Below are 26,188 nucleotides of genomic sequence, written 5' to 3' on the forward strand. Positions count from 1 at the left end.
AAGTATATTTGTCAGGCATGTTGTTCCATGCTGACACATACTGGATCCCCCTAGAATGACATTATCTTCAACAATTAGCTAAGTAATTGATCATCCTTTCTTTGTACCTAGGCATCATTGATTGGGAAGGGAGGATTCCACTTAGTTTCAGGGTCTTGCCTGCATTTGTGACATGCATAGAGAGCTCAGATATGTTTCTCTGCATCTGCCTATGGTTTCCCCGATGACATTCACCTCCTCATGCAAAATTCCCCATGTCATAGTTATATTTGTCTGGTGAATGGATCCTAAGGGCCCTTGAGACATTTATGATCCTGGACCTGAAGACAACTCACTGTCATTATGTCTTTGTCTAACCTAGGGGGTGGGGAATTTGTATGTCCCACTATGGAGTCACCAATCACTAAACTGTTTTTCTTTGTGGAGTGGTCTGGTGTGCTGGGATTGACTCTTTGTTAAAGGATTCTTGAGATCTTGTCACATGCTTTTTCCAAGTCTAGCAATGCCCAGTTGGACTTTTTAATTAATCTCTATCTTCTTCTCAAATATCTACCTCACTGCAAACATCGGGTTAGTTGTGCTGCATCCTGATCTGAATCAAAACTGCTCATGCTCCATCTTGATATGTGCTGTGGTGTCTGATTTTGATTGTTTTCTGAGACTTGATCCTTGTTGGTCTATAAGCTTAGATAAGGATTTGTGTACAGCATCTGCACATCACATTTACCTTATGTGTCAGGGTTGAGTTCTTAGTGTGTGGTGCATTAGTGTAATACTCACAGTCTGTGTTTTTTTGAGAGAGTGAAGCCTCCATGGCTTATGCATCAATATATACACAAAATAAAGAAAATAATGACCACAAGTTGTTGATGGTGAGTAGTAAAATTACTGAAAGTAAACACAATTAGGCAGTGCACAGTGAAAATTAAATATACGTGCAGATACACAGTTGCAAAGAGGAGCACAAAATAAAAGGCTTGAGTAGGGAAATGTAAATTAGAAAAACACTGGCTATGACCTGTCTGTTCCTGCTACAACCACTAAATGAAAATTTACTGTAATCTGTCTGACTTTTGTTGCCTGCAGAGGTGAATTCCTTGACATAAATGCTGCAAACACATCACAACATAGTTATGATTGAACACCCACTTACATGCACTGTATTGATAGTATATTTTAGTTTCACATATTACTTTTCATTATTCATCTATATTTCTATGTATTATGACTGCAAAAATCAAATTAAATGCCTATTTGCACTGCTGCATAATATACACAGTACTAGAAAGTAAGATGGAAGATGAGAAGTTTTGATTCAGATCAGGATACAGCACAACTGACCCAATGTTTGCAGTGAGGTAGATATTTGAGAAGAAGCTAGAGATGAGGTAAGATTCCAGCTGGACATTCTTAGGCTTGGGAAAACATGTGGTGAGGTCTCAAAAAAGTTGATTTGGGCAGTCCTGTGGGGGCTTGATGCCTGAAAAATATTGGTATACCTAGTGTAGGCTACATATAAGGGCTCAATGACAAAGGTACTAAGGGTTAAGACTAACAGAGGGGTTCCTGGTGAGTGTGGGGGTGTATCAGGGTTCAGCTCCACATCTACTGCTGTTCATACGGGTTATGGATGCAAAACTGAAGGAACATGGGCTAAATCTGAATACATATAAGACACTTTTCAATGGCAGCAAATAAGGACAGTTAGAAGAAGATGAAAACTGAAACAGAAGGGAAAATAGTCAAACAGGTTAACAGATTCAAGTATCTGGGGAGGGGATAGTTGAGGAGAAGGGAAGTTTAAATGAGGAGTGCCAAGCTAAAATTAAAGAGGCTGCAGGTAAATGGCACATAGTTTCAGGGGTAGTGTGTGACAGAAGGATGCCAAAGATGCTGAAAAATATGGTGTAAAAACAGTGGTGCAACCAATACTACTGCACACTACAGAGACTTGGACAGTAAAGACAGAGCAGCTGAGGCATCAAGAGTTGATAGTGATGAGGTGCTTGAGGTGGGTGGTAGGATGCAAGAAATGAGGACATCAGAGCAGAAGTGGAAGCAGTTCAAACTGTAGAGAATGTCAAAGAGAACAGATTATGGTGGTTCAGGCACATGCAGAAAAACAAAAGGCAATCTGGTGAAGGACATTTGTGAGAGGAGGAAAAAAGTAAGAGAAAATGAGGATGTCCAGCAAAGAATGGATGAATTGTGTTAGAGAAGACCTGCAAAAGTCAGGTATGACCTCCAAAGAAGGTAGGAGAGTGGCACTGAATCATGAAAATGGTGACAGTGCTGACAATCTAGACATGCAGAAAATGAGAAAAAAGGTTTGATGATGATGGCTGCATAAGACTAAGCTGTTGACTTATATTCAACATTTCTTCTTGCATTTTGCATATTGTCTTCCATATTTTTGTTGCCTCTGCACTAGGTCGTAGGCAGAAAGGGACCTCAGACCAGTTAGTTTACTTGGTCAACAAATGTGAATAAATGAATGAATGAATTTATAAACAAAAATAAATACATTTGTCTTTTGCATACTGTATTCCATACTTGGTTGCATCTGGCCCAGGTCATGGCTAAAAAGTGACCGTGGGCCAATTCATTCTCTTGGTTAACAAATGTTGAATGAATGAATGAATAAATAAATAAATGCTTGCTTATAGACTGTTTCTCACTACATAAACATATATGTTCAAATAGAAAACACAATGAAGTGTTATATTATTAGTGATGAAGCACCCCAATCCTCAATCCCTTCAGTTTTGCTGTCTTTGCTACTTGTGAGAATAAGTCAAATATATTACTAAAGCCCAGAGAGATCATCTCTAGCAGTACTCCCCCGACAAGTTCACCTGCAACTCAGTCATAAAACTCAATGGGATTTGACTGACAGCTCATTCTGTCCATGAGTCCATGTTGGCTGCTGTACCTGAGTTTGCTATCCTCTGGGAATACTGCACCTTCCTCTCTGGATTCTTGGCTTGACTTTTCCTGATACTGTAGTTAGGCTACTAGGCCTGTAGTTTTAACTTCTCCATTTCCTCCCATAGAGGGTATCACACTTCTTGTCCTTTGGTTCTCAGGCACTTCTGCATTGACCAGTAATCTGCCTCCATCCAGCAGGTGATCTTCCAGCATATTGGCTAAACCCCTGAGGATTCAGGAGGTAGCCCATGTGGTTCTGGTTTGTAGTAATGGCTCCCAGTTCCTTCTCTACCTCCTCTACCACTAGCTTAATATTTTTTTCACTGCTCTCCACACTCTGCCATACCTCCCTCGCAGCATGACACCTAAGTATCCAGTGAGTACCTTTGCAATTTCTAGCTTTGTACTTTATGCAGTCTTCTCTGAGCTCTCTTATATCTTTGTTCAGCGTGGCCTCCATGCACATATCTTTGTTGCTCCTCAGCTAGCCTCCTTGTACTGTGCCTTTCCAACTCTCCATCTCTTTCTTTCCCAGTTTTTACATTCTTATGTAGCCATATTTTCTGATTCTCAAACTCTTGCTTATAGCTTTGAGTACTCCATCTCAGAAATGTTTTCATAGCTTATTTACACTTTCAGTTTGTCCCAATTTCCGAACTTGACTTTAACCTCACTCTCTTCTCACCATTCTCCATACACTTAAAGCCCTAAATGGTCACCTTTGCCTTTATATCCTTACAGTGCCCTCCACTCTAAACCATACAGTATCAACATCACTGTTGGCTAAGGGTGTCTTCAATTGGACATTCATGACATCTCTGCTTTGGTTAGGTCCACATTCATGATTCTTTGCTTTCTGGTATAATTTCACACCATTTGACTGAAACCCTCATGGTCTAAGTTCTCAGTCAGATCCTACGCCTGCTCTGTCCTGAAGCTCAAAATCTGCCAGCCTGCTTTGGATGATTCTGATCTCCATTGAGATCTACCCTCTTCCTCCTACTCCAGTCCTTTACTCTCTCGCTCTCTCTCTTCTAGTCTCTTATCCACATCCCTTAATGTGTATGTAGGGATGATACACAGTATCAGTCCTAGAGCACTTATCATCTTCCTCTACTTTAACTGTCAGGGCACTTAAACTAAGCTCTCATCAAGTTTACCCGCATGTCATCTCAAGGAGTGATGTTCTTCCTCTTCTTTGATCTCACATTTAATGCCTTTCATGCAGAGTGTTACTCTATCTCAGTCAAACCTTTTCCCATGATTTTTGAGCAACCTATATCTAGGCACCTCCATCCCATTCCCTATTATTGCAGTCTCGTGTTTCTTTGTTTCGCAACTTCCCCTCCTAAATTACTACTTGTAGCTCCTGCTTCTTGCTACCCAAACTCCTTGCACTGCATGTTAGCACTACCCAGCCATGCTCCAAGCCAGCTTTGTTTGTTCCTCTATTATGTTCTACAGCTGCTTTTTTCCTACTGAACCTTACTTGAATATCAACCCCTTCTTCTAATTCTATGTCACTGTGTCTGATTTTCATGTTAGTTTAAATAAGTGGGTCTATATCACATAATCGAACTTTCAAAATTTCGAACACCATAAATTCAAACTCGGAAGATCGAAATGTGATAACATCGAAACATCAGAATAGTGAATTTTTTCCCAGGGAAAAAAAATCGCTGTTCCCAAAAACACACACACAACACAAGCAAACCAAAAACCTTATAAACCTACACTAAACCTTACATACCCAACTATCTATGCACTAACCTTAACCCAAACCCTAACCCTACGGTCTGTCACTATCGCACACTTACCTTACCCACACCCTAACCCTAAGGTCCGTCACTATTGCACACCTACCTTACCCACAACCTAACCCTAAAGTCCGTCACTATCACACACTTACCTTACCCGCACCCTAACCCTAAAGTCCGTCACTATCGCACACTTACCTTACCAGCAGCCTAACCCTAAAGTCCATCACTATCGCACACTTACCTTACCCGCACCCTAATCCTAAAATCCGTCACTATCGCACACCTACCTTACCTGCACCCTAACCCCAATGTCCATCACAATCGCACACTTAGCTTGACCTGTTCCGTAACTTTCACACCACAGTGGAGAAAATGTTGAAGCCACAGAAATGTCCAACCGAATTCTTTCCCTGGGAAAGATTTCGGACTTCTGCAGCTTCGACATTTTCAACTTTTGAACTTTCAAGTTTGAACTTCTGGTGTTCGACCTTCTGGAAGTTCAATTACATGATAGGAACCCTAAATAAGTAATAATCGTGATGTACCTTTCCAACCCAAAATTAAACTTCACTGTCCTTCTGGTGTTAGACAGAGCTTTTCCCTGACATAAGGCATCATTGCTTTGGAAGGGATTTATATAAGCAGTAATACCAAACATGATGGGCATTATAAGGAAATAATAGCCCAGGGGTACATTCAGGCTTAATACTGCAAGCAGAGATTTCCCCACTCCTGGAAGACTTATTATTTCCCTATAATAGCTACACTGCAGGGTATAATTACACTTAAAAAGATGCCTGCTCATTTTTGTAAAGTTCTGGTATTTAATATTTTTTATTTTACAATGTTTTTCTTAGCTTCTTAGAGTTTTTTTTTAAGAAAAGTCATCCCTTCATCGTTTATTTTCATATTTTGTACTTGTAGAAATGGCTAGTTAATAGGTGGATATGTGTATCTGGCTGTAAATCTGTTATGTTTGTGGCTTTGCGTGTGTGTGTGTGTGTGTGTGTGTGTGTGTGTGTGTGTGTGTGTGTGTGTGTGTGTGTGTGTGTGTGTGTGTGTGTGTGTGTGTGTGTGTGTGTGTGTGTGTGCGCTAGTACATGTGTGGATGAGGATCCATGTATGTCTGTAAGTCTTTATGTAACTGCTTCTCTCTCACTCTCTCTGTTTGTGTATGTGTGCATTTTACAAAATCCCAGGAAAAAAACATTTAGCAAAGTGATAGCTATCTAACTGGAGCCGAGACATTCTACTTAATACTTGTTTTGTTTGTGATAGTAAGAACTATTCTGAAATAACTTAGTTGTACTTCTCTGACTGGCAAACTACCTTCATTAAGTGATAACTTGTCAAAATTCCATGCCCCTCCAAAGCCAAACACAACATCCTACCCAGAATTGTTCACAGAAACTGTGTACAACCATGTCAATGTTTGCATAGAGGCTGCTGTACCCATCATAACTAAGCCCAAACAAACTAAAAATAAGCCACCATGGTAAAATTCTAAATTAAACTGGTTATACAACAAAAGAAAAAAAAAGTCTGAGATAGAATTAGGAAGTGTAACACCCAAAAATATAAGAACGCTCTTATCAAACTAAACAGACATCTAAGAGGGGAAATTAAGTCCTAAAAAGCCAATTTTGATGTCAAAACAGCTTCTGAGGCCAAAGGCAACCATAAGGCATTGTTCAGCTATGTCCGAAACCTCAATGGTAGCACACAACAGTGTACCAAACTGGTGGTTAATGGAGCCGCATTCACTGAACCCAGTGATATAGCAAATCTGCTGGTTGACAAATTCAGCTCCAACTTTACCTCCCACTCTTCCCCAGCCACCCCCAGGAAATACCTTTGCTCATAACCTCTTCAATTATAAATAGGGAGCAGGTCCTGGCAGCACTCTCTAAGGCCATAAACACAGCCTCTATGAACCTGGATAATATCCCAGGATGTTTCCCAAACAGCTTGAAATATGACCTAAAGGGCCAATGGAGTCACTATTCAATTATAGTCTCAGAACAGGCTTTGTGCCAAGAGAATGGAGGACTGCATTGGTCATCCTTCTATGTAAAGAAAGATCATTAATGGATCCCAGTAGTCTCACTAGTCTTATATGCAAAGCTATGGAGTGAATCATCATTGAAATGATTAACAAAGACATAGGAAATGTTTGGACCTTGGACACAACTCAGTCTGGTTTATCAAAGGCAGGTCATGTCTACTAAACCTGGTGGACTTCTTTGAGAAGGTCACCAAGGTAATGGATGAGGGTAAAATGGTGCATACTGCCTTCCTTGACCTCGCTAATGCATTTGCATTTGATACAATACCCCACTTGGGCATTGTTAACAAACTTATGGAATTCGGCATAAACCCCTACTTCACTTGATAGCCAGCTGGCTCACTTATAGGACTGAAGAAGTCAGAATGGGTGAGATCACCTCCACAAAGAGGCCGGTTTCCAGTGGAGTCCCTTAGGGCTCCATGCTAGGCCCACTCCTTTTTGGCATCTACTACTTGCAAGTCAAGGTATATATCAAAGGCCTATGGCTGGCAGGTTTGCAGATGATTGGATATTAGGAACAGTCACAGAATACCCTCAAGACATTAACACCTTACAAGAAGGTGTAACACAGTCAAAAGACTGATGCAAAAGCCATGGCTTAAAATTCAATGCCAAGAAATGCATAATAGTACCATTGGGAGAGACAGCCACCCTGAGAAACTAAGGCATTGATAAAAGTTAATCCTTAAATCAGTGATTTGAGAACACATGTAGATAGCAACAAGGCCTTCGACAACATGTGTTCAAGGTAGTAAAGAAATCATTCACATGTCGCTCAACTTAAAAGTAATGTCATGGCATCTAGGTCTAGGCCATGCCTCACAACTATCCAGATTTTCAGAGAACATTCAGATTTTTTCCTTATATTTTTGGTCTATTCCCCATATCATTTGTGGTTTTCTGGCAAATCAATGAGGATTGAAGTCACTAAATAATGACATACATTTGAGTTTCAGATTCATATATTCAAGAAATGCATAAAAACACAACTCCTGTTATTCTACCAACCTTTTAAGCTTATAAGAGCAATATTTAAAATCTGTTCCTACTTTTGGGCCTTTGTCCCCTCATTATTTTAAACTTTATCCAGATTTCTTGCATTAAGAGGTTGAAAGGTCATCATGGCACTGTATTCAGCCCTCATCAGACCTATCATTGTGTATAATGCCCATTTTGCAAAGTACATGACCAGGCACATGCAACAACTGGAATGTCCACAAAGTTTCCTCACATAAAAAATACAAGGCATAAATACAATGTCCTATGTGGATAACCTGAAAGCCCTTTCTCTGTACTCTGTTTCCTACAGACTACTGATATGCGATCTGTTCCTGTTATACAAGGCATCATTTTAATCCTGCACTGATGGACCTTTTTGCAATCTGCAAAATGAAGAGCATCAGAACTACTAGATCTAAGGACCTAAACTTTGCTTGCAACATAAATAGGATATGTTCGAGGGAAAGATATGTATCTCAGAGAAATCATCTTCTCTTGACTAGGCTCCCCATCCATATAAACCAGAGTCCTTCTCTAACCCTGGACCAGTGGATGGGAAATCGAAAATTCACCACTGGTCTGGCAGCTATGCCTCTCATGGACAGTCATTAAATCATGCCCTAACTAAAACAGACCCATCATAATAATGTTCAAATTACAATAACTTATATGGGACACATTTGTGGTACATGGTTAGGCTTAGCTCCAGTGATCATTAGCCTAGTATAAATCTATATACTCTGTATTGCACTTTATAGCAATGGACTAGTGATACACATTACTGTGTGATATTAATATTTTTCACAACACTTTAGAGCAATGGCAAATATTCACCAAACAACATTAATTAAATAACTACAAAAATATTTATGCATTGTTGACTAATGATGAAACCTCTGGCTGATATTTTTTTATAGCCATTTGGCCACCCCAGTTTGATGATATTTTGCAGTTTTCATAAAAAACTGTGAATCCATGGCATTTAACAGCTTTCAAAAGAGCTGTGAGATCATGGCATCTGATATCTATTATGACGACTGTCAAAAGAACTGTCAAAATGCAGGAGCTGAATCTAGTAATTTGCTGACAGTATGAAGATGCTGTTAAGATGCTACTTAGTAGTAAGATTTAACTCTAAATATTCACTGTTGTCTGTTCTTGGTTTTTATCAGGTCCTATGCATAATTAATGGCATGGCATTCCTGAGGTTTGACCAACCATGTTTAAGATTTCTGGAAGTCCATTTTCTAAATAACAGTTGAATATACCCTGTAGTGCATATATTTAAATCAAACACTTATTTATGTCTAGATGATTTTCTGATTGCTGATCTTCTATAACATGCTGCAGGTATCTAAAATAAATATTCTAATTCTTGGAATTTTAACATGCTTATGGATTTTCAGCTTTTGGAATTTTGAATATTGTACTTTAATCCTGCCTTCAATGTTTTGATGTTAAAAGTTACAGATTATAAGCACAACCAAATAAATGAACCAATGGGACCAACAGGCACAAAATTATAAAGCTGTGACTAAATTAATAAGAAAATCACCTACTGAAGGGATTTATACAAGAACTAGGTTATACTACACCTCTACAGATCTATTGTCAATATGTAGCTGTTGCATGCAGGTCTGGTGCTCACAAATGAAGAGAAGGAATCAAACTAAATGAGAGAGTTCATATAAAGATTCTCAAGGCAGAGGTTTGGAGGATAAGAAGAGACTGGAGAAATTAAAATGTTTCCCTTCTTTAATGGGGAGATTTACATTTGCTTGTGCTCTTTGACAGCTAGACATCTGCTATATTTCAGGTGCCCCTTACTTGTCTTTCTGTCCACATCTCCCTCAACTGCTCTACTGTCCAGACATGGACCATCAGTTTACACTGCCCAACCCCCGGTGAGGCAATATACTGGCTTCACAAAACTGAGAGATAGCTAGGGGGAAACAGTCCACAGCATCAGACATGCTGTCTTCTGGAACATACTGTTTGGATTTTGCTAGGTTGTTCCCTAACCCTAGTCTTCTGGTGATATGTTCAGGTGAGCCTGTGATGAGCATTTTGTGAGTGAGTTATCCCAACTTCTTGATGATGCAGTCTTCAATTACCCTGCTCACAAAAATATCAGCTGATGATTACTGTCATTCAGATGCAGGTTCACTAGAAGCTGTGAAACTGCTGTGCATCTATCAAGTCCTCTCATCTTCCTGCTGACAAATGCAACACCTATTAACTCCCCTCCTACCTCATATTATCTACTCAGTATACAATCCATTAATCAATGCCTAGTCAATCTTGGTCATAATAAGGGATTTATCCTTGTACATAATAAAGCCAAAAAAGAATTAAGACATATAATACTGGAGGAAATGACAGAGACAGGGAACATGATATGGGCTCATAAGCCAATAAGGAGGTACTGCGATGAGAGAAAGTTAAAGGTAAAAGACAGGAGATGAAGAAGGGGGCACAGCACTTATACTGAAGGCATGAATCCATCCATCCACAACTCCTTTTCCCATTTTTTGCACATGGGGTTAGGGTGTGACTTCAACAGTGAAAATCATCTAGAGCCAAGGTTCACACCATCAGGTGGCTAGCTATGCCACGACTGTTCTTCCATACCACACATTTGCATGCATACTCACAGCTTGGCCAATTTAGAGTGCCCAATCCACATACTGCATGTCTTTAGAATGTAGGAGGAAACGAGGAAACCCATGCAAACAGAGGGAGAGCACACAGACTCCACTAAAGGCATGAATGTCAGTCTAATAATTAAAAAGAATTTTTCTCTCGGAAAGAGTGACAGATACATGGAACAAGCTATCAGGAGGAATCATGAACTTATAATGCCATAGACGCTTTCAAGGATATCCAAGATAAATGGTGAACCAGAAGGAAGGGCAATGGTCGGACAGTTACTGGACGCTAGCTATACAAAAATGGACAGACCAGAAAATCTTGTTTTCCTACTTTATGTCATATAATGTAATGTGATGTAGCTCAATTCCTTCAGTGATTCTTACTTAGACTAATAATTCCTGTCAGTCATAAAACAAAATCAATGCATAAGATTTAATTTATTTTTTAAAGAAATAGCTAGGATAATCTGTACTAGATTTAAGTTTATGCTTCAGTTTTGTCCACGTTTCATTTTCATTTGGCTTGCTTGCATATGGGTATTAATTTAGTTGCTTCACACTTCTCTGTCAGTTTTTGGATATAGATGTTTATGGCACTATCTTGGAGTCTGAATCTTGGATGCTTAAGCCATATGTTAAAAAAATATGCTGCATATGGTAATGCATACAGGGTGAAATTTAGAGTTACTATCAAAATTCTGAAAGGCAGAACATTTTTCCATCAAAAGATCAAAAAATAATATTGAAAACTAAAAAAAATTTAATCTAGATGTTGAATGAGATAAACACGACGATCGACATTCAACATGCCAGACTTCTGGTTTTGAAAGTCTGTGTGTCCTTTTACATTTTAGCAGGGGGGGTAAGCCCCTTTGCACCCCCCACATCCCCTGCTTATTATATATACCAACACCAAGTTTGCACTACACTGAGGAAAAAGGTAAATTACCCAATCTGCACTGTACCCCGATTTCAATTCAAAAAGTTGAGTTTATATTATCGAATGTATACCCACTTTCACTAATATAAACTTGACCACTTTCTGTTGGACATTACAAAAGCTTAGTAACCATGCATTTAACCAACCTGCATTTGACTGTACACATTTTGGAATTTTGATAGTAAACCGAAATTTAGGTATATTATTTATAAGCACTGTCTTTGAATGCTTCATGTAAAAACATTTAATAATCATAGCTCTCAAATTCTGCAAAGCCCTAGCGCAGAACATCTGAATATATGTAAACAAATGCCGCATTCACAGGTGTGTCTTTCATTTGAAAAATCATAACAGTTTTGAAACCATTTACAGAACTATGAATAATGAAAATAAGTACCTTCTCTGCCATCTCTGCTATGCACTTTGCCTTCCTGGTTGCCCATGGTTCCTGCATCTGAAGATTCAATGTATTTCTTCCTAGAAGATCAAATATATGAGAATTATGGTGATAAAAAAGAAATGTTACCCAATTGTTTAGCCACTTTTAACTTTTCTAGAAACAAAACATAATACCAAACATTTTCAATAGCAGCCCTGCAGGTCATTAAATGACTCTTGACTCTGGGTCACAGTTTGCTGCAGTGCCCACTGTTTATTTATTCAAGTGATAATTAAGAAGATAGCTATCCCATTGCCCCTTTTCAGTTATGACAAAGCTGAAAAGGAAGTAATAAAAATGTTACATTTGTAATTCACAATTCATGCATAGAAAACCATGCTTTTAAAGTTCATGACCATTTAGCAATAGTTAGACTAATATACAATGCACAGTAAATGAGAAATAATAACAAATAACTGAAGAAATATGATTTAAACATATTTTGAGTAGAAATGAGTGCAGGACTATAAGAAAAAGAATTAGTGACAATGGATTAAATGATTTTGAAGCAACTAGACTGAGAAAAGTGAGTAAAATAGATGAGAGAATATGAATGAGAGATGGGAGATTTCTACAATCAATGAGGAGAGAATTTGAGGCAATAGGAGAAGTTTAGAAGACAGCCCTTTCAGAAAAATACAAAATGGTGTTCTCTTTAAAAAAATGTACTTAGTTGGTATACTTTGAATGAGAAATGTTGAATAGCAATATACAATATTAACAAGCATGCCTTTCACCTCTGAGCAGAAAAATCATAACACTGGCTTTGAAAAACATGGGAGTGGGGTGGGGCTGGGGATTAAAACAGAAGCACTTTTTAAAAATTTTTTTCAGAATAGAATGCTTTCACGTACTGGACTCTATTCAATTAGTGATGATAAATCTTTAGATTGCCTTAGATTAAATATTTAATCATGTATGTATCTTAAAGAGATAGGAAACCGTAACTCTAGGATGAGCAAGGCTCGTTCAAAAGGCCACGGTCATAGTGATGCATCTAAATCATAGCAGCTGAATGGTATACTATGGAGTGGCAGGCAGAATTCAGTATATACGAACCTATAAATCAGAAGTCAGTATATACTAACCTATAAATAACTGCTGCAAAGAAAGAAAGAAGTAGCCTGATGTTTTAAGGGTGCAGTATTTGTTTAGTTAAATGGATGACAGTGGGGGTTTGAGCATCAAAAAGATTAATAAAATAAAAGTTTTGTTCCATGCTCTTTCTGTACAGAGGTGTTTCGTGAGTTGCCTGCAGCAACTAATGGGAAACCATATCCCACTTTGGATATGAGAACACTGTTAGCACTAGCTTTACATGAGTTAATGGTTGGGAGTCTCTTTAATTGGTAAGAGTGTTCCAGATGAGCAAGTGCATTGTTAATGGAGATTTCAGCATTCTTATGGAATAACAAAGTATGATCCATATGAATTTGTTTATGATGAATTCCTGAAGATGTTACCACTGTGAGGTAAGTTAGCACTATCTGATAATCCAACAACAAAAAAAAAAAAAAAAGAAAAAAAAGAAAATGTTGGCAGTATATTGTTTTGATAGAACTTATAGAGCTTACCAAGTGCATCATTAACATTAGATATAAAAAAACCTAGGCTGTCAGAAACATTATCACCAGTTGTAAGTAATCTTTAGTGTTGTTGGTAGCTTTTTCTAAGAAAGAGACAGCCCTACCTACCGAAAATGTAAATGAGGCATTCTAGGGCAAAGGCATATGATAATGAGTTGTGCTCTCCCCCTAAAAATGCAGTGACTTATGTAGCCGAGTGATTCATAGACCCACTTGGCTGCATAAATCACCACCAGCTGTGTTAATTAACACAGCCAAAAGCTTGCATTCACCCATTACTTTCAAATGAGGCAATAGTATTACAGGTAAGTGCAGAGGAATTTAGTGGACCTGTGGTGTAGGTGTGTGTGTGTGTGTGTGTGTGTGTGTGTGTGTGTGTGTGTGTGTGTGTGTGTGTGTGCATGAAGAGGTATGAGTGGTCTCAGGTTAGAGCGTGTGAGAGTGTGTGTGTGTGTGTGTGTGTGTGTGTGTGTGTGTGTGTGTGTGTGTGCGTGTCTCCTTGTCTACTTGGCTGGTTGGAATACAGGAGGTTAGTTAGGGGAAAGAAAGGATAGGGATGTGTGTGTGCATGACTGTATGAATGTGCATGTCTGCATGGTGGGGGTACTGTCATACCTCTAAACTCCCCTTGACTAACAAGCAAGTCCTGCAATACTGGAGGAGACACTAGACACAAGGGACTTTGGAGCATTACCATAGTCTCTTCAAAAGTTAACAGAACAACAGAATTTGCAGAATGAAATACAAATTGGGGAAACATTAAACACGCAATTACTCTTTAACATCACTCTGTCTACTTAGTGTAATGTCTGGTATTACTGACTGACTGTAATGGTCTGTGAATTATGAGGACTGTGCTCAAGACTTCCAGACAAAGCTGGAAGAGGGGACACTAGACAACACCATGGATTTCTTTTAAATTTCATTCTAAACAGTTAAAACATTAATAAAACAGTAGGTCTTGTATCACAATATAAAAATAAGAAGAATGGAACTTTAATGTCCGGCTATACTGACTGATTGTAATCATTTGTGATTTACAAGAGGAAGTGAAAAAATAAGAAGTAACATCAGGTAAGTTCTTTTAGTGCATGGAAGGTGAGAGCTAGGGCACTGAGTCTGTGTATGTTTGAATGTGTGCATGTGCACCAGCATGGGGGAGTGAATGAAGGGCGTGCGAGTGCCAATGAGATGCATGGGCCGCCAGTGGTGATTACTGCAGGAAAGAGCTTCTTAGCACTTGTGGTAATCACTGAGTGATTCAAAGACATACATATTCACAGATAATGAGGTCTTTCCTCACTGCGGCTAATGTATCTCTGAATCACTGGTTTCTACAATTGTATTAAAGGGCCCCTTTTGCTGCATCTTGCTGCTGGGTCATTTCTAATTCTCAGCCAAAAAATTCATAGTATGCTCAGTTATGAAGCAGAAATATGAAGAAGTGAAGAATACAGATTCTGCTCTGAAATATTGTGCAGTAGTTAAAGATTTCCCAAACCATACCTAGCTCGCCACCTCAAATAGAAAGTGAATACAGAAAAGGAAGAAGAAATAACTGATACAAGGATAATAGTGAACTGGTTCATGTTAGTGAGATTACCAGAGAATAACTTCACTGAAAACTGCTTTATATGGAAAGGAATTCTGACAGTAAGAGTCAAATTCAGTATCACACTAGGCAAAAAGTATTACTGTAATTACTATGATTAATAATTGTTGAGGAAGTATTTGAGGAAAAACATTAATTTAACTCACTTGCACCTAAAGTGTCATCTAGGCAGTTTCTCAATTGACGCTTAAAGCGTTTGTTACTTTAACAAGTTCTTTCCCACTACACCTAGGCTGCATCATGGCTCTCATAATTGCAGCACTGCACTTTTTAAACTGTTAAACTTAATTTACAGAAGCCTAAACATGGACAAAATAAAGAAAGAAAAAAGTATAGCCTTCCCATTTGAAAAATCTGTGAAAAACCTTTACTTCAGAGGTTTGTCACAGATTGCTGTCCACTCCACCAAAAGACTTGTGGTTCTTATTTTTTTTCCAGTTTCATTGAAAGCATACTCACACATCCAAACTCTCAGCAGACCTTTTCAGGTACATTGCAATAAATATTTACTTTAATTACATTCCAAACTTTGCATTCAAGCTTTATTTGGGAAATCTGTAAACCTCAGCTAAAGCTAAACTGCACCTTACCATGGGGAAACATCCAACATCGCCACAGACTAGCCAATAACTTAGTCAGGTATCTCCATGTGTGTGACAGCAACTTGCTTCCATTCAAGACTAGGAAGTAAAGGCAGGGCTTGTAGCATTTTGTACCATTTGCTGCTTCTGAGCATTAGACTATGAAGTCTTCATTCGTTTGTATTTCATTGTAGTACTCTTTTATTCGAAGTAAATGTCTTTCATACTCTAAGGAAAGAAATGTTTTTTAAATCTGGCCCTTCGTGTTTTTTACGGTGCCTGTTGCATCTCACCATGGTTACCACAGCCAGTAAACATTCACCAATATTACAGCAAGAAATCTCATAAAACCATTCATTCTAGTTGTACATGGCTTGTGGTAATCTCATTCCTTAAATTTGGTTCACAAGCTTCTCTTTACATGGTGGCATGTTACTTCAGTAATCTTTGAATGCTTGTTTTTATTTGTCATCCTGTCACAGTATCTAAAGTGAGAAGACAAAGCAGCATAAGATCATATATTTGCATTTTAAAACAGTATATGTTTTTTGGCATAGACTTTAGCTGTAGATAATATGTAATACATATGACAGATGAAAGCCCAAGGATGAATTTGACAAAACAAAAAAATACAGAGACAGAGTGAGAGAGCTGCAACTACACCACAGTTGTATTACAAAATAAAACAAGCTGCTTATTTCAAAGATACTTGCATTTTTGTGTTGTAATACTACAGTATGCTAAACTTGTCTGGAGTGCTTTTCATTGAATGTGCCAATATTTTGGTTTAAAAAATCTTCATTTTAATATAAATTTTTGTGGCTTATTTCATAAGAATAAGAAAACATTCTGGATTGTGAACTACTCAGTTTAGTACATGAATTAGTTAGAAGTAGTTGGTCTGTAACCCTCGAGCTCTGCATTATGTGATGCACACCCCATGTTATGCCACTGCTTCTGTAATGTAATCCTTCAGCATATGAGTATGTAATCGATTAAATGGAGGACCTCACAGATATCTAATCCTAATAATGTATACAAGCTGATTCCAATAATGTCAGCTATGCACTAAACTGCTGCTTGTGTGATTATTTGTAAGGAAATCATTGAATTGTTAGCTGTGGTGCAGTGACTTAAACAAAAATATATTTCTGCAGAATGCTGAGAACTTCAGGATTACAGAAAACACAGCCGGCAATTAAAATTATTATCTTAGTAGCATGTGCTGTAAGTTTACATCTGTGTATTATTTGTAAATAAAGTAGCCAGTTCATCCGTACTGCATCAGGAAGCCCTTCTTTGCCTTCAGTGAGTCAGAGGTGGGAGTGATTTTGGTTATCAAACTGTTTGCCAGGATAGGAAGATGCAGTGTTGCCCATCAAGTGACTGACGTCTGGTGAAGAAGAGGTGGGTTTACTACTCAGCCACAATAACTGGGTTGGAGGGTGCATCCACAGGATGTATAGGTACTGCTTTGATTCTCACCAGAAGTAAAAAATTTCAGGTATATGACGTTACAAAGTGAGACCGCTTCTGACTGGGAGTGTAAATAAGAGCATGGTACCTTCTCCCTACGTGAAGGTCTTTCCACAATTTTTTTGTTCCCTGTTGCCTTTTAACCACTTGGCTGGTTGCTGTAATCTGAGTCCCATTTGTCCCCTTTTATGACAAGAACTGATCATGGCATAGCCATTACACAAGACATCCTTGAGGGGATTTTCTACTTAGAATTCTAAAATCCACTGCTGTGCTCAGTAAGTGATCAGTAGACATTAATGCAGTGAATGCCAATTGGGCATACCTCTCAACCTGTTAGAGCAAGAAATCTGGACAAAGCCATAAATAAAAATGGGACAAAGGCCCCAAAATAGGGACACATTTTCAATATTCCTCTTACAAGCTTAGAAAGTTAATAGAGTAACATGTTTCACATTAGCATGGCTTTTCTGAATGGCATAAAGTCTGAAACTCAAATGTCTGTTATTATTTTTTTAACTTTAATGATTTGCTGCTAATGTGCTGGAAAACCAAATTTTTTTTTAAAACAAACCAAAAATATGAGGCAAAAATCTGGACATTCTGTGAAAATGTGTACAGTTGAGATGTATGATCAGTGCCTCCTCACCAGTCTCCCTCTTTGGCTAGGCTCGTTCAGTGCTCAGGCCACTACATGAACCCTAGTCAGCTGGTCACAGTCCATGCTCTATCATCATCTGTCACAGAGCCAGCACTGTCCACTAATCAATGGCCACCACTTTGTACAAACATCTGGTTGAGGAATCCAACTTAGAGTTACCTGGCTGAATAATTTCTGAAGCTTCCACATTCAGATAAGAAATATAAAGCAGGAAGGCAGATAAGAACCTTTTGGCCAAGCTTCTCTGTCCACTTCTCTTGCTTCCCAGATAGACATCAGCTCTTGTTTAAACAACAGTTTTTATTATCCCTGCAATGATTACCTTATTTCTAGGTGACGCATTGTGGCTTACTTTACTGCTTTTGGACCTACTGCCTTAAGAAGGCTACTTCAGCGACCAAGAAGAAAACATTTACAGAATGGGTGGAGCAAGTAGACTTGAATTTGAGGACATACACTAAGCGTTAGGCTTGCAAGACACTGGGATAGTTAATTTTGCAGGCAATTTGGGCAGCTGATAGTTGAATAAATAATTTCATCTTCAAGATGCCTGATACAGTAAATGATGCAGAGTTACTTTGATATATGTCAGTGGCTCAGCAGGTAATGTGTCAATCTTTGATGTGTGACAGATCACTCTACACCAAGTGCTTGGATTATTTTCCTGCAATGACAATCAAATGCACCAGACAAGGTGCTGCACACTTCTAAGTTTCCATGTTTCAGATGAGCAGTGTACCAGGATGTCATATGTCTGAACTGTTAGAAGATGCAAATGATCTCTTGGAATGTGCCAGAAAAAGAGTAGCTAATTTTCTGACTGTTCTGGCCAAATTTCTTCTGATCAAATGAATAACTCCTCATGCCTAACCTGAAAACAGTCCACACATAATCTCATCAACCAAACTAAATAAATGTACTACAAACACACACACACACACACACACACACACACACACACACACACACACACACACACACACACACACACACACACACACACACATAATATGAATTTTATATATAATGAATATGTTAAAAATCTATAGTAATAATTAACAGTATAAACTAGATATATGAGTTTGATACTACTCTTATTTGCTCTTCTCCCACACCCCAAGAACTCCAAGATAAATTGCAAAAGTAGTTTCTAGATATTTAAAATTATCTAAATGAACTTCATCTCATCCTAAACCCAAACAAAACAAGATTAATGATCTTCTCTAACAGGAAATCCAAAGCAAAACCACCTCCTCTCTCCATCTTCTCCGCCAATGGCACTATAATAGAACCAGTTAACCAAACAAATCTACTTGGTGTCACGATAGACAACAACCTAACATTCAATAAACACATATCACTCACAATTAAGAAAGTTCACATCAAACTTGGTGCTCTGTATAGGGCCAAACCTTACCTTACTCAAAATGCCAGACTAGCCACAGCCAGATCCCACCTCCTATCTACTCTTCTCTGCTGTTCTCAACTTTTCACTAACCTGCACAAGTCTGATTTACATCTACTTGATTCCTGCTATAACAAAATAGCAAAATTTGCTGCTAATACACCCAACAGGACCCATCATTGCCTTGCTCTTCAAAAATTACACTGGCTTGAATTTCCCAATCTGTTATTGGTCAATCAGCTCACCACTGCCCACTGTATTATCCACAAACCTGAAAACTGCCCTGCACTCCCCAACCTATTGCAACTAAATACCAACCCCAAGACCCTTAGTTACTTTAAGTATAAGATTATCAGATGATCTAAGTCCCATAATTACTTTTGGTGACTCTCTCTTCTCCTTCAAAGTAGCCAAACAGTGGGACCTTATACCTCAGAATATCCTAAAAAACATAGATTGTCATAGCTTCAAACAACTCCTAAAGGAATACTTTACTCAACAATGGCTATGCTCCTGTAATACTCCTGGCTAGTTTTTCATGCCTTCGATCAAATGTTTTCTGCTCTGCTATCTACTTGTCTTACTTCTACCAAATGACAATACTACAATAGTTTTTAGTTATATATCTAATGAGTTTCATATTAGTGTCTGTAATAAGGCTTATGAAATGTAATGTTTTCTGTTTTACATTCACCTTTTTGTAAATTGTGTTTGTTGGCAACTGTCAAACTTTTTGTATATTCTTTGTAAGTCTATGTAAAATTTTTATAATATTTTTGTACTGTTGTTATGGAGCTTATCTCCTGGGTCTCAGATGAAAACGGGCTACTTGCCCAGCTGGACTCTACCCGGTTCATCTTCTTTCAGCTGTTCCCATTAGGGGTCGCCACAGCTGATCATCTGTTTCCATTTCTTCCTGTCCTCTGTATCATGCTCTTTCACACCAACTGCCTGCATGTCCTCCCTCACCACATCCATAAACCTTATCTTAGGCCTTCCTCTTTTCCTCTTATGTGGCAGCTCCATCCTTAACATTCTTTTCCCAATATATGCAGCATCCCTCCTCAGCACATGTCCAAACCAAAGCAATCTCGCCTCTCTGGTTTTGTCTTCAAACCATCCAACCTGAGCTGACCCTCTAATATATCGATTCCTAATCCTGTTCATCCTTGTCACACCCATCTTTAACATCTTTAACTCTGTGAACTCCAGCTCTGACTCCTACCTTTTTGTCAATGCCACAGTCTCCAACCCATATAACATAGCTGGTCTCACTACCCTCTTGTAGACCTTCCCTCTCACTCTTACTGGTACCCGTCTGTCACAAATCACTCCTGACACTCTTCTCCACCCATTCCACCCTGCTTGTACTCTCTTCTTCACCTCTCTTCCACACTCACCATTACTCTGAACTGTTGATCCCAAGTACTTAAACTCATCCACCTTTACAAACTATGCTCCCTGCATCCTCACCATTCCTCTACCCTCCCTCTCATTTACACACATATATTCTGTTTTAGCCCTGCTGACCTTCATTCCTGTCCTCTCTAAAGCATATATCCACCTCTCCAGGGTCTTCTCAACCTGGTCCCTACTCTCACTACATATCACAATGTCATCTGTAAACATCATAGTCCACGGGGCCTCCTGTCTGATCTCATTTGTCAACCTGTCCATCACCACTGCAAATAAGAAAGGGCTCAGAGCTGATCCTTGATGTAATCCCACCTCCGCCTTAAATGTATCTGTCACTCCCACCGCAGTCCTCACGAATATCACACTACCCTCGTACATATTCTGTACCACTCTTACATACTTCTCTGCCACTCCTGACTTCCTCATACAATACCACAACTTCTCGCTAGGCACCCTGTCATATGCTTTCTCTAAGTCCACAAAGACAAAATGCAACTCCTTCTGACCTTCTCTGCATTTCTCCAACAACACTCTCAGAGCAAACATTGCATCTGTAGTGCTCTTTCCTGGCATGAAACCATACTGCTGATCACTAATCATCACCTCCCTTCTTAACCTAGCTTCCACTACTCTTTCCCATAACTTCAAGCTGTGACTGATCAATTTTATCCTTCTGTAGTTACTGCAGCTCTGCACATCACCCTTATTCTTAAAGATGGGTACCAAAACACTTTTTCTCCACTCCTCAGGCATCCTCTGACTTTCCAAAATTTCATTAAACAATCTGGTTAAAAATTCCACTGCCATTTCTCCTAAGCACCTCCATGCTTCCACTGGTATGTCATCTGGGCCAACAGCTTTTCCATTCTTCATCCTCTTCATAGCTGTCCTTACTTCCTCCTTGCTAATCTGTTTCACTTCCTGATTCACTATCCCCACATCATCCAACCTTCTCTCTCATTCTCTTCATTCATCAGCCCTTCAAAGTACTCTTTCCATCTACTCAACACACCCTCCATGCTTGTGAGTACATTTCCCTCACTATCCTTTATCACCCTTACCTGCTGCACATCTTTCCCTGCTCTGTCCCTCTGTCTAGCCAATTAGTACAGGTCCTTTTCTCCCTCTTTAGTGTCCAGTCTCTCATACAACTCTCCATATGCCTTATCCTTAGCCTTCGCCACCTCTCTCTTTGCCATGCGTCTCATCTCCTTATACTCATGTCTACTTTCTTCATCTCTTCATCTCTTCTTCATCCCCAATGGCTACCCGGTTAACAAATGTAAAATAAAATAAATAAAATATTCAGACAGTTGGTAGAATGGATTTAGCTGAATTCCAGCAGTTTGTAGTAAAATGGTTAAAGGTCCAGTATAACATCCATTTGATCAAAATAGCATTTAGTTGAATATAGCTTAGTTACATAACTTCTGAAATGGAAAAGTAGTCATACACAGTAATATGTGAAGAAGTTTGCACATGGTGGTCACCATTATGTATAAAAAAATCAATAATGTTTCGGTTTGCACAAGTGCAGCAGGTCACTGATTGTGGTCTTTCCTATTTTCTCCATGGTTGGGAAACCATGGAAGTAATACATTCAAGTAATGGGGGTCTTGTGGGTGAAGCCACACACATGGGGATGCAATGGCTTGTCCCTTACAGAAAGCACCTTTTGGCTCATTTTGCCTTGGATGTATTTGATTGTAGGATTATTCAGCTAAGTGAAGGGCAACCAAATGGTGTGTCAGTCATGGGCTGTTTCTACCAAATGAATTGTATCTTCTAACAGTTCAGACATGTGACATCCTGGTACACTGCTCATCTGAAACATGGAAACATAGAAGTGTACAGCACCCCTTGTCTGCTGCATTTGATTGTCATTCTTGGAAAATAATCCAAGCAGTTGGTGTAGAGATAGATCTCAAGGCATTCAACCAAATGTGATCTCAACAATGTTTACAAACAGCGCATTTGCTGAGTATTTTTAATAATCATATTATAAGATAAAGCATTCACTAAAATCAAAAACTCTGCTTTGTCCTGAATCTGTCCAGCTTCTGCCTCTCTGCTGATTTCATGCTAGAAGAATGGAGAAAAGTTGTGGATGCTTCTCTCCATAAGGGTGGTCCTATCACTGATCCTAGCAACTACAGATTGAAAAGCCTTCTTAACCTAGTTGTTGAGGTAATGAAATTATGGAGCTGATACCTCAGTGTAACGAATCCCTCAACCTAAACCATCAGAGGTTTGTGAAGGGAGGATTCTGGCTGCTTGACTTAATAGACATTTTTGAGAATTTATTAAGAATTGGATGACAGCAAATCAGTTCATACAGCTTACCTTGACATAGTCAAGACATCTGATATCATTTCACCCTTGGGCGTTATAGACACATTAAGCAATCTAAATGTAAACCCTTATGAAACCTACAGGATAGCAAGCTGTTTCAGAAACAAAACCCAAAAAAATCAGCTTTGGAGCATGCTGCCCACTAAAAAGCTTGAGTACTAGGGTTCCCTAGGGCTTAGTATTGGGATTGCTCCTTTTTGGTATTTACTTCTCTTGTGTTAAAGCTGATGTCAAGGGTCTTTGTCTGACAACTTGGTGCCATCCTGAGTTCTCTAGATGACTGCCAGATATGTATATATGTGTATGTGTGTGTGTTTGTGTATAGATTCACACATATAGATATCTAATATTGTCTAATACATATTTTGTGATGTATATCTATGGTATTTCTATATATATAGTGATTTGACTTATTGTTGTTGATACAATATTTCTGTTATGTAGAGTTTTTATGATATATAATATATATTTCTGGGGATTTAAATCTTTATGATGTGTATATTTTAATGCATTGACTTACCATTGAAACAATAATTCTGTTATGTATAGTGGCTGAAACAATATCCCACTCACATTACCAAACAGGTAATAATAGCTTCCCACTGTTACAATTACAGATCTCATGGTATGTGGTAGTTAATGTGGCTGAAACAGGTGTGTATGTCTGTGTGTGTATCTGTGTATAAAATGCATATATGTAATAGTAACCAATTTATTGTACATTAAAGGGCTATCATTATGACATGATGAGCTGTCACTTGTTATGTGTATACTTGGGTATTCTGGTGGCAGTTCTTTGTCTAGGATGATGTGTGTCTGTGTATGGAAAGCACTTGCTGTTTAGGGACATGAAAGTCTATCTAGGAAGAACACTTGCAGTCTGGGGAGATGTGTGTCTGTCTGTCTGGGAAGATCACTTATTTTGAGAGAGTGGTGTGTCTGTCTAGAGCACTTGCCTCTAGGTAGATGTTTGTCTATCTAGTGATACCTGCATCTGTTTAGGTAGTGCACTTGCTGTCTATGGAGTGGTGCATATGTCCAGGGAGAGCACTTGCATCTAGGGAGTGGTGCATCTGTCTAGGGAGATGTACATCTGGCTGGGGGGAGCATTTGCATCTAGGGTGAGATGTGTCTGTCTAGGGAGAGCACTTGCTGTCTAGGAAGAGGTGCATGTTTGTGGCTTGATACTGCATGTGAATGACTGCATTGAGAAAGTGCTGGTCACACCATTAGGCTTACAATCAGTCATTGCTGTTGGACTTTATGGGTTCCTTCTCCATTTTGGCCAATGCAATAATTTTTCTGTTGCTTTGCTCAGATAAGTTGGGCATATGCCTTTTAGGTATGCTTGCAGCATACATTTAGTGTATGACACTTTGCATTGAGAATGTACTGGTCACTCCATTAGGCTTACAGTCAGTCACAATTACAGTGCACATCTCTGTTCACAGAACTTTGAGAAAAGTGCCTGTGTATGTCGAATCTTCCCTTCTGTATTTTTACTTACTAAATATATCCTGTCTGTCTTACTAGACTTTAATCATGCTGTCTATTGTGATATTGCAGTTAAAATCACAGCCTTTCAGATGGGGACACCATTTGATCCTATTCATTGTAAAATATTTTTCATTGCCCTTAATTCCAGTATTATTTAAATATCAAACTTTGATCTATTTTGAAATGTTTTTGTTGACGTTCATAGAGTTATAGATGTTTGCTAGGCTAATGACCACTAGGGCCCTTATAAGCCTAGCAGTGCAACCCAAATGTGACCCACAAATTTGATTTATATAGGCGAGGTGATTTACTGACTAACTTTCTTCATCAGAGACATAAGTGCCGGACCATGGGTGCAATAGGTCCAAGTTGCACTTAAATAGGAACAGGGAAAAACTCTGCTTTACATGGATGGGGAGCCTGTTCCAGAGTTTAAGTTTAAGGTTAAGTTTTTTTTTTTTTGTCACGGAACAGTGATTTTTTTTCCCTGGCAAAAAATCTCTGTTCTGTGCTTTTGGTTTTGTTGGGTTTCGGACATTAGGGTTCGATATTACAACAATCAAACATTTGTAAGTTCAATATTGTGATATAGACCCATCCTATTTCTGTTGTAAGCAAAGTCTGGGTCTTTTAATCTAGTAGTTCTGATGCTGTTTGTTTTGCAGATGTGTAAAAGGTTCATCAAAACAGGGTCCAGGGAGCCATGTATATCTGACAAAGATCATCTGTCAGAACACTGTATGATACCAAGTAAAGACACAGGACTTAGAGGCAATCAGCATAGGTCATTGTGTCTACTCTCTGTATTCATTTTGTAAGGAACATCTGTGGACATTCTCGTTGCTACGTGTCTGGTGAGGTATGTATGGAAGGTGGCATTATACTCTTATGATGGGTCTGATGACAGCCGAGAATGATGACCTCTGTGGACCTAGATGTCATGCCCTTGCCTATAAGTTAAACAATATAGAAGGATTTTCTTACAACCTTAGACACATATTGGGTTGAAGGTTAGGTTACTACATGAGTTCCCAGATTGTTGACTAGTGAATCAGTTTTTAGGGGAATTTTATTGCTGACTTAGTTACCTAGGGTGGCAACTTTCCAAAAAGTACTATAATGCATTTCTTGGTATTGAGTTAGAAGTCATGGCTTTGGCACCAGGTGTTTGTCTGTGTTAAAGCTTCTTGAAGGGTGTTCGCTTTTTGGGGGGATGCAATAACTGCTCACAGTTTGTACTCATCTGCAAACTTGGTTAGTCAGAGGCCTTTAACATTGGCTTTTGACATCCAAGGAGTAGAGACCAAAAAGGAGTGGCCACAAATTCAAAAGAATGAACAAGAGGTGTCTAAATGTTCCAAAACTCACAAAACACCTCTTGACAATCCCGTAGCAACTCAAAAATTATAAACCAATGATAAACAGAACATAAAATGTAATAATTCCATAAACATACACAGCAATTCATAAACTGCAGTTGAGTGCTTTTGTCCTTAGAATCGGACTTTATCAAAACTGCTTGTTAATTAACTGCATGTGTATATATATATATATATGCACACACACACACATATATATATATATACACATATATATATACACACACACACACACACACACACACACACACACACACACACACACACACACACACACACACACACACACACACACACACACACACACAAAACTCTGAGAATCTAAATCATCCAATAACAATTCAACTGCAATAACACATAATACATGTCAGCTCAGAATACAAACTAAAAAATAAAAGACCAAAAAGGAGTGGGCCTAGCACATAGCCCTGGGAGATT

The 26,188-nt window shown here is 38.7% G+C and overlaps 1 protein-coding gene across 1 annotated transcript in view; it reads right to left on the minus strand.

The window, feature by feature from the left end:
* Positions 1–26,188, minus strand: part of RASAL1 (RAS protein activator like 1) — a 1,855,221-nt gene that overhangs the window by 83,448 nt on the left and 1,745,585 nt on the right. Inside the window, exon 20 of the mRNA XM_044068436.1 lies at positions 11,744–11,823. Coding sequence (XP_043924371.1) covers positions 11,744–11,823 — 80 coding nt within the window. The remainder of the gene's footprint in view (positions 1–11,743; positions 11,824–26,188) is intronic.

This window comes from Protopterus annectens, chromosome 4.part0, assembly GCF_019279795.1.
Source record: "Protopterus annectens isolate FY-2018-M chromosome 4.part0, PAN1.0, whole genome shotgun sequence".
Classification (NCBI taxonomy): Eukaryota; Metazoa; Chordata; order Ceratodontiformes; family Protopteridae; genus Protopterus; species Protopterus annectens.